This window comes from Monodelphis domestica, chromosome 2 (genome assembly GCF_027887165.1).
Source record: "Monodelphis domestica isolate mMonDom1 chromosome 2, mMonDom1.pri, whole genome shotgun sequence".
In the NCBI taxonomy this organism is placed as follows: Eukaryota; Metazoa; Chordata; class Mammalia; order Didelphimorphia; family Didelphidae; genus Monodelphis; species Monodelphis domestica.
The window spans coordinates 27,844,561-27,858,453 of record NC_077228.1 but is presented as its reverse complement, the minus strand read 5'-3'; the positions used below and the strand labels follow the sequence as shown (position 1 = coordinate 27,858,453).

General features: G+C 38.0%; 1 protein-coding gene across 5 annotated transcripts in view; it reads right to left on the bottom strand.

Moving 5' to 3' along the window:
• Positions 1-13,893, bottom strand: part of FAF1 (Fas associated factor 1) — a 438,628-nt gene that overhangs the window by 129,468 nt on the left and 295,267 nt on the right. For all 5 annotated transcript variants that reach the window (XM_056815169.1, XM_007480191.3, XM_016429780.2 and 2 more), the window contains one exon: positions 2,000-2,095. In XM_056815169.1, coding sequence (XP_056671147.1) covers positions 2,000-2,095 — 96 coding nt within the window. The remainder of the gene's footprint in view (positions 1-1,999; positions 2,096-13,893) is intronic.

Below are 13,893 nucleotides of genomic sequence, written 5' to 3'. Positions count from 1 at the left end.
CAGAAAATTATTTGGAGGGAAACTTGGGAGATTGCTGGTGATTCTGTCTCCTCTGCAGTCTTGAGGAGGCAGTCCTCTGCCTCCATGAGCTCTTCATGTTCCAGCAGATAATGGCTGACTGATTAAGGGTCATAGATGCTAAACAGACATTTCTACCTTGTATGGGGAGCTGGAAAAGATAAAGTCTCTGCCAACTCTAAGATTCTATGATTTGAATATTCTAAATTCAAGGCTTGTGTAAACTTCTGTAAGGTATGTAGTAAATAATCTAATATGTTGGTAGCACAAGAATTGGACGGTAATTCCCAGTGTCTTAAATAGGGTCTGGAAGAAAGTTGGCTCTTAAAAGCCTATTAAATGAGTTAACAACATTCACTGATGGATATTTCTAGGTACTTACATGGCAGCTGATACTATCCTACCTTAGTAACTTCTTTCTCCCATGTCCTTATGGCCTGAAAAGGCTCAGAAAATACAGTACTCTCCTCTACCTCTCAAAGAAATGTGTAGTATAATTAAGTCATGCTCTTGGCATGTAATACTCTGTATGTGTTACAGTAGATGCTTAATAAATATTCAGAATTAAATGGAAGGAAGATGATATAATAGGACCTCACACATTCAGTAAAGCAGGCACACAGAGAAGGGTTCAATAGGTTCTGCTGGTTAATCGTGTATAGCCAGATGTTGCATGTATTGGATCACAGTTTTCTCTATTTGTGTCTGTTTATACTTGAAACTCAATAAAGGCATGGAACATGGTTTATTTAAATTCCCTAGCACATAGCCTAGTATTCTACACAGTATGATCTGTCTGAAGCATGAATGAAGGCTTAATATTTTTTATCAATGAATTCTCATTGGTGAAGACTTTCAGTCTAACAAACCCTAAAAAGGTCAGAGAAGGAAAGGCTGTAGATGTAGAGAGTAACCAGGCACCTCTCACCTTGCAGAGAATTCTTTAATGGTTTTGAACAGACATTAATCATTTTTTAGCTGGATCATTTAATATGATTGGCATTGAGTAGATACTTAATCTCCTTTGGTTGTATTCAGTAAAGGAGAGAAAAACAGCAGGTAATATTTGGGCTCCTTGGAATGAATGCATTATGTGCTGGAAAATTGTGCTAAAAGGATGAAAAAAATAGTAAAGGGGCAGTGGGAGAATAAATTTCCCTCCCTTCTAGAGCAGTCTCCAGTGTATTTTTAAAAAATCTTTTTTATGAGAAATGTAACCAGCATCAAAAAATATGATTGTTTTCAGACACGATGAAGGACACAAAAACAGGGTTAGTGCTTAAACCAGGAGCTATAAATAACAATGAGAATAAGGACTTTTTGGGAATCTTTCTCTCCAGGTTCTACCTCCTCAGTCTCAATACCTGACCCTTATATCTCAAATTTCCATAATATTTAGAGCTGGAACACCTCAGAACTTAGTCCCTTCCTCCATTTCATAGATGAGAAAATCAAGGCTCAGAGAACAGAAGGGTCCTATAGGTGACACAGGAAGCAAGGAGACAAGCCAAGATTTCTGAGAGTCAGATCTAGCACTTTTGCTTGTAAGCATTATAAATATTACCTTTTTTTATTTATCAGTTATAGCTACATACCCAAATGAAACTATAATCCCAACCCACTGCATGCCTCATGTCCCTCTTCCTAGAAGTTTTCTACTTGCCCTCCTCTTTTTCTCCTGGAATTGGCAAACTTCCCCTCTTGCTATATGACCCACCTCTCTTCTGTTTCAATGACAAAGAAATAAATACCATGGTATAGCTGGGAGTTGGAACATTCACCTGAATCCTTTTTTCAACCTAATAAAAATGAGGCCAAGCAATCTTTGGGCATCACATTCAGAGGTGAAAAAGGAGAATCAAAACCTTGGGTATAAGCTGGTCTTCACAATGGAAGGCTATGTCTTAGCTCCCACTCCCTAGGGCACCCTGACCTCCTCCTGCTCCTTGCCCTGGTTGGCCAAGAGGGCAGGCAGCCTTACCTCTTCTGACTCTTCCCGGGCTTGTGCTGGTGAAGACCTTCTCCCCACTGTGAGCTGGTGACAAGGGTAGGTGAGCCCTGCTGCAACGAGGCACATCTGCAAACAGAAGCAGTTACTAGTGAGTGGTGATCTTTCGGACAACTCACATTGTAATACTGGGAGATATATGTAGGTATCCTGAGCAGGGCATGCATTCAAGGGTCTTGTAGGTGAAAAGAGCCAGAGAAATCATTCTACAGGCCAGGAAATGAAGCCCAGAGAGAACCAATATGGTCAGGGTCACAACTCCAGAATAAGTGGTTCCTTGTTCTATCTGTCCAAGAACATGATGAGATAATGAAATGACCCCACAGGGAATAAGAAAACCCCAAAGGGGCCCTGCCTTGTAGGACAGAACTTGCTGAGCTTTGTTACTCACTTTCTTTACAAGCACCCTGGAAGGTCAAGAGGATAGAAATTAAAACTTGTCTTTTACAGAGGAGAAAAACAAATTTCAGAGAGGAAGATGGACTTGCATAAGTTCACAAAGGTAGCAAGATGCAAAACTGATTTTTGAATCAAGGTTTTTGGACTTAATTATTAATATATATCAATTAATAGTATGCCAATTTAGTATAATAACAGTTCTACCACCAGTGTATTAATGTCCTCATTTTTCTTTTTAAACCCTCACCTTTCCACCTTAGAATCAATACCACGTACTAATTCCAAGGCAGAAGAGTGATAAGGACTAGGCAATGGAGGTTAAATGACTTGCCCAGGGTCACAGCCTCATTTTTCTTTTTTTTCCTTTTAAATATTATTTTATTAGGTCATTTTCAAACATTATTCATTGGAAACAAAGATCATCCTCCCCCCCTCCCGCCACCCCTCCCATAGCCAGCACGTGATTCTTCTGGGTATCACATGTGTCCTTGATCTGAACACATTTCCATGTTGTTGGTATTTGCATTAGAGTGTTCATTTAGAGTCTCTCTTCAGACATGTCCCCTCAACCCCTGTAGTCAAGCAGATGCCTTTCCTTGTTGTTTTTACTCCCACCATTTGTCCTATGCTTGTGGGTAGTATTTTTTCTCCTAGATCCCTGCAAATTGTTCAGGGATATTGCATTGACACTAATGGAGAAATCCATTACGTTTGATTGAACCACAGTGTATCAGTCTCTGTGTATAATGTTCTCCTGGTTCTACTCCTTTCTCTGCATCAATTCCTGGAGGTCATTCCAGTTTACATGGAATTCCTCCAGTATATCATTTCTTTTAGCACAATAGTATTCCATCACCAACATATACCACAATTTGTTCAGCCATTCCCCAATTGAAGGGCATCCCCTCACTTTCCAATTTTTGGCCACCACAAAGAGCACAGCTATGAATATCTTGTACAAGTCTTTTTCATTATGATCTCTTTGGGGTACAAACCTGTAATTTTTCTAACAAAAAATTTACCAAGAAGTGTGTCCCACAAAGGAAGGCCAACTGGGGTGGGCCTACAAGAAACCAAGTAACAGGCCTAAAATAAATGGAATATGTGGTCTTGCATTATTGCATTTATTTATGTAGTTCATACGTATGATTTTAATGGTGTAGGGAACTGCTGGGTGAAGAAAATCCATCAAATGCAGGTTAGTTTGTCAAGAAGCATTCATTAAGAGCTTACCACAGTGCCTAGTACCTGGTACAAATATAGGCAAAAAATAAAGATCAGTCCTTGCCCTTAAGTAGCTTACATTCAAATGCTACAGACACCATATAAAAGGAAAGTGAGAGTAGTAAGGAGAGGAAGATATGAGGGTGGATCAACAATAGGTCTGGAATTTTCCAATTAACTGTTGGTCATCTTAATGACATGCTTCTCCACTTCTCACCCTGGGACCCCACTCACTCCTGATTGGCCAGAGTTCTTCATAACTAACCCCACATTGCCTGCTGTTCTCTAGTTATCTTCGTGACCATGTGAACTCCTTGTGCACTTCTAGATCTTGGAACAATAATCAAATGAACACCATCACACCTGGAAAGGATATGTCAGGGAATTCCTATGGTTTCACTCATCATTCCTATGACTTCCAGATCAAATCACATCCCCCTTTGGCCAAAACTTCCTTATGTGGTCTGTCTTTCCTTTTTTGGTCACAAAATCCTTGGGGGCAGGAAACTGTCTTTCCCCCCATTTTTTCCCTTTTATTCTTTTCTTTAAAAATTATTTAGTTTATTACACTGAAATTCCCAGGTAACTCCTTGCTTTCCTTCCCACACTAGAGAATGCATCATTACACACACACACACACACACACACACACACACACACACACACAAAAGTGTATGTGTATATACTAAGTGTATATCATATACTATGCCTTGCTTTTTTTAATTTATCATTTCTTTCTCTGGAGGTGGATATATACAAGTCATTTTTTAAACAGTCATTTTTTCACCCTTCATCTTTTCATGCAGGTCTTTCCATTTAAAAAAGGAAATTAACCTGCTCATCATTTCTTATGGCACAAAATAATTCCATTATAATCATATGCCATTCCTCAACTGATGGGCATCCTTATCAATTTGCAGTTGTTTGCCACCATAATGAGAGCCCCTATAAATATTTTAGAACATATAAGTTCTTTTCCTTTTTCCCTGATCACCTTAGGAAAAAATGTAATAGTAGTATTTCTATGTCAAAAGGTATACACAATTTCATAATTCTTTGAGCATAATTCCAGTTTACTTTTCAAAATCAGTTCACACAATATTGTATTCTGCCCTCATTTTCCCACATCTGCTCTGACATTTGCCATTTTGCTCTTTTATCATTTTAGCCAATTCAAAAGATGTGAGATATCTCAGAGTTTTGATATGCATTTCTCTATTCAATAATGATTTAGAACACCTTTTTCATATAGTTATACATAGCTTTGACTTCTTTATCAAAAAACTCTCTGTTCATATTCTTTGACCATTTGTAAGTTGGGGAATGGCTCATATTCTTATAAATTTGACAAAGTTCTTTCTCTTTTTCAAATATTAGACCTTTATCCAAGAAACTATCTAGATAATTTCCCCTCCAATTTACTGCTTTCCTTCTACTCTTGGCTACATTAGTTTTATTTGTACAACCCAATTTTAATTTAATGCATTCAAAATTGTCCATTTTACATCTCACGATGATTTATATCTCCTTTATTCATAAATTCTTCTCTTCTCCATAAACCTGATAGATAATGTGATTTTTGGTCATGTATCCATTTTGACCTACTGGTAAATGGCATAAGATATTGGTCTATATCTAGTTTCTGTGAGATTGCTTCCAAGTTTTCCCAGCAATTTCTACCAAATAGTGAATTCTTATCCCAAAGCTTGGGTCTTTACTCTTGTCCAACACAAGATAACTATAATATTTTACAACTGTTTGTTGTATGTTTGGTCTGTTCTACTGATCTTAGCCAATACCAGATAATTTTGATAGCTAGTGCTTTATGTTGCAGTTTAAAATCTGTTTCTGCAGGGTCTCCTTCCTTTATACCTTTCTCCATTAATTCCTTTGATATTACTGACCCTTTGTTCTTCTAAATGAATTTTATTTTTACTTTTTCTAGTTCAATAATTTTTTTTTTGGCAATTTAAGTGGCATGTCTACAGTGACCTAGTGACAGTGGCCTCCCTTATATTCTATCTCTTGACTCTTCCCCCATGCATGGTATCCTCTCCTTCTTCATCTCAGTCTTCTGGTTTCACCAGCATCAAGTGTCTGCTAAAGTCCTATTTTCTACAGGAAGCCTTCTTGATCCTTATTAATTCTTCTGCCTTCCCTTTGTTATAATCTCCAATTTGTCATATATGTGCATATATATGTGTGTATATATGTAGATAGTTTGCACATTAGCTGTATGCATACCCCCCCCCCCAGACTGTGAGTTTCTTAAGAGAAGAGACTAATTTTTTGCCTTCCTTTGTATCTCTAAGGCTTAGCACAATACTTAGCACATAGTAAGCTCTTAGTAAATACTTCTTGACTGACTTAGGTGAGTGGTCATCCAGCATGTTGCTTGAAAACCTCAAATAAGGAGAAATCCATGATCTTCCTGAGGAGTCCATTCCATTAAAAAAAAACAAAACTCTACCTGGGATGCCCCTCAATCACCAAACAAATTGTGGTATATGATGGTGATGGAATACTATGTGCTATAAAGTAATGATGAACAAGATGATTTCAGAAAGAGCTGGAAAGATCTACATGAATTGATGGAGAGTGAAATAAACAGAACCAGGAGAACATTATACACAGTGACTATAATATTTTCGGGTGATTAAATGTGATAGACGTTTTGCTACTAACAGCTGGGATAATTCTGAGAGGCTTATGAGAAAGAATACTATCCACCTCCAGAGAAAGAACTGTTGGAGTAGAAATGCAGATGAAAACATATGTTTTATCATTTTTTTGTTTGGGTATATGATTTGGGGTTTTGGTTTTATAAGATTATTCTCTAATAAAAATAATATGGACATTGTTTTGAGTGATAATGCATGCATAACCCAATGGAATTGCTTATCAACTCCAGGAGGGGGGAGTGAAGAAGGGAAGGAGACAACATGAATGATATAATTTTGGAAAACATGTGTAAATTTATTATTGGAATAAAATAAAGATAAAAAAAAATTTACTTTCTGTCATAGAATCAATACTAAGTATCAGTTCCAAGGCAGAAGAGTGGTAAGGGCTACACTACTGGGGTTAAGTGACTTGCCCCAAGTGACACAGGCTATATTTGAACCCAGAACTTCTCTAGTCCTGGTACTCACTCTACTGAGCTACCTACCTGCCCCTAGCCCATTCCATTTTGGGACAGATGGAATTGTTAAGAAATTTATTCCCAGATATCAAGCTTAAAATCAGTATCTTAACAACCTTTGCCCACTACACCTGGTTTTACACTCTGGGGCCAAGCAGAACAGGTCTAATCCTTCCAACAAATAACAGCATTTCTAAACTAGAACATAGCTATCGGGTTCCAAGGCTTTTTTTCCCCCCTCCAGGCTACAATTTCCCATTTCTTCAAGTGACTTCTCATATGGCATGAACTTGAAATCATTCATCATCTGGGTTTTCCCATTGGATGCTTTACAGTTCATTAATGTCCCTCCTAAAATGCTGTCCCTAGAATCAAATCCAATATTCCAAACAAGGTCTAACAAGGAGAGAGTATGGAGTGACAAATACTCTTTTATTTCTAGATGAACACAGAAACTGAAAGCCCTCATAAGCAAAATGTTATAAAGAGCAAGAAAAAGAAATTACATGCTTTTTCCAAAGGTTTCAAGGGGTCTGGTGGGAAAGGCCTTAGTTCCAGCTCCACCTCTGATTTCTGGGGTAAGCCTGGACAAAATGACTTGGCTCCGTGGATCTCAGTTTCCTCATCTACAAAGTGAGGTTTGGTTTTCTAATGTCCCTCCCAGGTCTGACATTCTATGCTCTCTCTTCCAAGTTCCTTCCAGCTCTGTTCTTTGACTGTTTACATTTGGCTTCTAATACGGTAATTTAGAAGTAGTGCTACCGCCCACTTGAATCTATCTAACTGTGCACCTGGGGGCCCAACAATCTGGAGCTGGTATGATTGTGGTCTCTAGTAACAAAAATATCCATTAACACCTTCCTAAGGGAAGGCTGGATGCGTCATAGGCTCATTGTTAAGGTAAGTTTAAACCCCAAATTAATGAAATGGCAAACAAACACTCGTACTGGCTATAAACTGAACAGCAAAACAGCTAATAATTGTAACTAAAAGAGGGAGGAAATGAGATTTTCAAGACTTGTCATTTGTTGAGATAAATAATTTTTTATTTCCATAATGCTTTCTGCTTATTAAGCCTATCTCACATCTCTGATCCAGTTAGCTCTGTAAGCTTCCCTGGGAGGCAAAGGAAGTATCATTATTTCCATTTTAGAGATGAGGAAACAAAGACTTAGCCTGTATGATACACAGGCATTCTTATTCTTCTAGTGTTCACCCCACTACATCTTTTTGATTCATTTAAAATACTGATCAATTCAATAAAAAAAATTTATCATCTACTATGTCCCAGGCACTTACTCTGTTAGGCAAGAAACATTCTATTGGAGGGAAAACATATACACATTAAATGAATTCAAAATATGCACCACGTGAATGTGTGTGTGTGTGTGTGTGTGTGTGTGTGTGTGTGTGTGTGTGTGTGTGTGTGTGTGTGTGAGGGAGCACTAGCAAGGGCAGGAAAAGGAGGAGATCCCTTGAAAGAAGCAGAGGTGAGGGAGGAACATGTATAAAATATGGCAGTCAGCCAGCACAGAGGCACCAAGATGGAGGATGCAGTAGACACTGAGAGGGACAGCAAGAAGACCACTTTGCCTGGAACACAGAATACATGAAAGGAGGCAAGAAGCTTGAGCAGTTAGGCTTATTGCCAGAATATGATGGGTTCAAATTCCAAAGCAGGTTTTTATCCTAGAGTTGAGAGGGGGCCACTGGAATTTTTTGGACAGGGAAGTGACATGGTTAGACTAGTCTTTGGGAACATTCTTTAGAAACTTGGACAGCTGTATGGAGGATGGATTAGAAAGGAATTTGAAAACCAGTTAGCGAATTACTGTGATAGACCAGGTGACAGATGATGGAGGAATTGAAAAAATATCTAGAAAATGGGAACTGAGACAAATGTCCCCTGAGCAAGAAATACTTATTAAAAACTCGTTGTATGTCAAATGTTAGATATGGAATTAGATATGGAACTCAGAGGAATAAGACCCAAAGGCATATGATTATAATCCAAAATGGATAGAGGGCTGATTCAGGAAAACCTGGATTTAAGTCCTGACTGAGACTTATTGGTTCTGTGACTCTGGGCAAGTTACATGAATAAAGTATTAGGAGGAAAAACACAATCAAAAAGTGTAACAGAAATACAAAATTCAAGTACTATATGTGATCTAACGGTCCGAAAGTAACTATGGACGCCCAGAGCTATCAAGGAAGGTTCCCTAGAAGAAGTGGTATTAGAATTGACCTTTACAGGCGTAACAGGGATTTGAAAGGTAGGGTAGTTCCAGCATGGAATTTAAATCCTATGATCATATGACCTTGTGATTTTTGTAACCTAATATCCTTCACATTATTCAATGAACCCATTAAAAAGCTGTTTAATGACTAAAAAGGAAAATGATAAATGTTGAAGGGGTGTTGAGAAAATTGGAACACTAAAGAACTGTTGGTGGAACTGTGAACTAATACAACCATTCTGGGGAGCAATATGGAACCATGCCCAAAGAACTATAAAATTATGCATACCATTTGACTCAGCAATACCGCAATTAAGTCTATATCACAAAGAAATCAGAGATAGGGGAAAACAATCTACTTATACAAAAATATTTTCAGCAGCTCTTTTTATAGTGGCAAAGAACTGGAAACTATTATATGGTCATGATGGAAAACTATTAAGCCATAAGAAATGAGGAAGAGGATGAGTTCAGAAAAACCTGGGAAGATTTATATGAATTGATCCAAAGTGAAGTGAACAGAACCAGAAGGACAGTGTATACAGTAACAGAAATATTGTATGATGATCCACTGTAAAGGACTAAACTATTGTCAGCAAAGCAAGGTTCCAAGATAATCCCATTCGACTCATGCTAAAAAACAAACAAATAAACTCTCCTCAGTAAACAAAGGAACTATTAGAATCTGATTGTAGATCAAAGCATGTCATCCATCACTTTATTTCATTCATGAGTTAAAAAAAATTATATATGTGACTTATGCCTTCAGTCCCAATATGTTAATAAGTAATGCATGAAAGCACTGATATAACTATATCAGACTATTTACTGCTGGTGAGGCAGAGGGAGGCAAGGGAGGGAAGGAGGAAGGGAAAGAATCTGAAAGGCAAAATGTCAGAAAACTGTCAAAATTGTTTCTACATGTAATTGAAAAAAAAATAAATTAAATAAAGGCAGTTAAGCACTTTGGGTTGGATGCTAGGGACAGGACTATAATAAAGGAAGTAAATTCTGCTTGCAAGGAGTTTACATTCTAATAGAAGAGACAAGTCCATTAACAGTATATACAATACAATAAAAACAGGACAATGTAGAGTTATTTAAAGTCGTTAACACTAGCAGTTGGGGTTAGGGGGAGTGGAGAGAGACAGAGGAAAATTTTTGTTATTCTTTGCAGGTAAATCAGAGAAAGGTTTCCAGCACACTGGCTAGACCTTTTCTTGAGGATTTATGGAGAGATAGGGACAAAAATTCATCAACTTGAGAAAGTACAAAGAGCTATATGCTATTAGCTAAGGAAGAGTGCCATTGGTTTAGCTTTACTATTAACAGCAACAATGGCTCACATTTCTATGGTGCGCTACAAGCTCACAAAGGATCTTCTTTTTTTTTTTAAATAAGCTTTTTTAGTTGAAATTCTTTTTTTTTACATCACCATAGCTCCCCCCAGGATCCTTCCCCTTTTCCCCTTCCCAAGGAATCATACCATATAAAAAACAGTACAAAGACAAAAATATATATAAAATTAACATAATTGATCAATACAGCAACAAAATCTGAAAATATGCACAAGCACAAGGTTTTGCTGATATCTCTTCTTTTGAGTCATGATTGTACTATATAATTTTGCAACATTTACTTGATTGGAAGGAAGGAGTAGTACATGCTCATTCTGTTTAAACTGCTATCATCATCTATAGTGTTTTCTTGGTTTTCCTTACTTCACTTTGTATCAGTTCAAGCAGTTCTTTTGATGATCCTTTATATTCATCATTTCCATTACATTCATGTTCCATAATTCATTTTAGTAGTTTCTGAATGATCTATTGATCTTTGTTTCTCGTTCTTTCGTAGTGTAGGGAAGGGACTAGTCAGGTGAAGAACAGGATGGGAAACCAGGAAAAGTCTCCAGTGGAAGGTTGGATTTGAGTTAAATCTCAAAGGAAGTCAAGAGAGCCAGAAGGCAGAGGTGAGCTGGGAGAGCACAATAACCACAAAGGTATGGCATGGGCAATGAAAATGCACGGAAACTGGTGAGGAAGGTCCTGTTCAGGTCAATAACAAAGTGGCTTGTAAAGTATGTGTAAGAGAAAGAAGTGTAAGAAGACTAGAAAGATAAGATGAGGCTAGATGTGAATGGATTTGAGAGCCAAAAAGATATGATACTTGATCTTGGAGGCAACAGGAAATCACTGGCATTTTATTAAGTAGAGAGGATGATATGGTTAAATCAGTACGTGAGGAAAATGCCTTTAACAAAGTAGTAGAGGAATGATTAGAGGGCAGAAATACTTAAGGAAGAGTCCTATCATAAGGCTCTTGGTAAAAACCTAGGTATGACCTGTGGATCAAGGTGACAGCTACATAGGTGAAGAGAAGTGAACATATATTAGAGATGGTGGAATGGCATAAATGACAAGACTTGGCAATAGACTGGGTGGCTATTGAGTAGTGAGGAGTATTGAGGAGTGAATGCAAGTGAAGGGCTGAGAGTGACACTAAGATTTCAAATTTGGTTGACTGGAAAGTGGCATCCATTCAAAGGGAAGCTCAGAGGAGAGTTTAGAAGGAAAGAGAATGAGTTCTAGACATGCTGAGTTTGATATGTTTAGTTTAAGACATATATAAAGACAGCTGGTGATGCTATACTAGAGTATAGGAGAAAGACTAGGACTGGAAAGAATGATCTGTATGCAATTTGTGTAGAGATGATAATTAACCCTAAGGGAGATCACCAAGGAAAGGTAGAATGGATGGAAGAGAGCCCAGGCCAGAGCCTTGGGAGATCCCTGGGTGTAGACATTCATAAACAGCATTTAGAAGTCTATTTCCTCTATAAGAAGCCCTCTTTTAACTTAAACTTTTTGCCGAATGTCTAATATCACAGTGGTGCGAATAGACATGACTAGTATATTGCTCTGTTTTTGTCTCATCTGATGTCTGGGTCACTAATTAAGGTTCCCTATCTTCTCTATTTGTATTCCCAGAGCTTAGCACAACACTTTCCTTATAAGCATTTTAATGCTTTGTTCATTCATTCATTCATTCTGTTATATTTTTCAAGAAATCGTGAATGATTCAGACTTTTGGATTGGTGATATGTTGTCAAAAGGAAGGTTTTAAGATGATGTTTACTTTACCAAATCAAATGCTTTTTACAAAATAATAAAAAATAGTCCAGTGGGATCCTGTCCTCTATCCTTCAATTAACTGTTCAGTGGTAAAGGTGTGGTTCACTGTGGGATATCAGTTGCAAAAGTCTTTTTGCTCTCTATTAAGGTCCTCATTAAAGACGATCTCAAGGAGTATGTTGATGATGATTATGAGAATTTTATATCTCCATATAAGATTCAGGATCTTTTTTTCATATCTTTGCTTTCCTCCCTCTCTTCAGACACCTTGTGAACCCTCAACAGTATAATACCTCTAGACACACCTGGTCTAATCTGCCTGAATTTCTTCTACTGTCTAGTGACAGCTATACTTTTTCTAGGTAGAAAAGCCAGTAGATCACCCCTGCTATCTTCTTCACTCTCAAATCTTCAGTCTCTGCCTACCTACTGGATACTTCCATAATGTCTATAAACATGTTCACGTATCTCTCATCCTTAAAAATTCTCACTTTATAGATGCTACTCTGCCTCAAGCTAGCTTCCTGTATTTCTCTTCTCTTTAGTCAAAGTCTCTAATTGTTGCCCCCACCTTCCTCTCCTCTTATTATATTCTAAATATGTTGCAATCTGGCTTCTGAATTTATCACACTACTTAGACTGCTGTCTCCAATATTACAAATAATTGAGTAATTGGCTAATCTCCTGCTCCCTTGCTGACCCTCATCTCTCATAACCTCTTTACACCTCTTGGCACTACTGACCAGATATTCCCCTCCTGGACATTCTTCTCTAGGAGTTTTTTAAATTGAGAGGACAGCCTAGTCACAGCCAAAATAACTCCATCTTGTTGTCTCCCTCCCCTTTCTCAAGGTTTTGGTCTCAGGGCACATCCAGCTCCACAGATCAACTCTTCTCTAGTTCAATATTATCTATAAGGCAGATAAGACAACCTCAACAGAATACCTTGAAAATAGGGCAGGAAGCACAGCTCCCTTCAACCTCCACACCTTCAGCTTCTGCTGCCAGCTGAGGAAGATCTGATCTCAGGGCTCATTAGTACCATCAGCCTGACCTAGTCAATCAGCAGAGCAGAGAGGAAGCCACTTCAGAACAGAATAGCTCAAACCCACAGATCCAGCAGATTACAGCCAATGAAAGGGGGGAAAGAAGGGGAAAAATGAGTAAACAACAGAAAAAGAAAAAAGAAATTACAATCAACAGCTTCTATCCAGGTAATGAACAATGAGCAAATGGAACAGAGGAGGACCAAGGAACACCAAGCAAAAACACAGAAACTCCAGTGAATTGGACACAGGCTTTGGAAGAACTAAAAATACAATTCAAAAAACAATTAAGAGAGGTTGAAGATAATTGGGAAAAGAACTTAAAAAGCAAAATAAGTCATCTAGAAAAAGAGGCACATGAACTAAAACAAGAAAATGGTGTCTTGAAAGCCAGAATTGACTAGCTTGAAAATGAGTTTTTTAACTTGACATCTCTGGCTTCTACATGTCTTCTGCTGAATCATCATCACTTATGCCATGCCTTTTATCCACTTGTGTCCCTCAAGGCTCTCAGGCTCTGTCACAATCCTATTCCTTTTTCCTCTACCCTCTCTCTCCCTGGGTGATCTTTTTATCTCCCATGGGTATAAAGAACAACTTTGTGCTGATGATTCTGAGATCTATTTATCAAGCTCTACTTTCTCTCCTGATTTGCAGTTCTGCATAACTAACTGCTTGTTGCTAT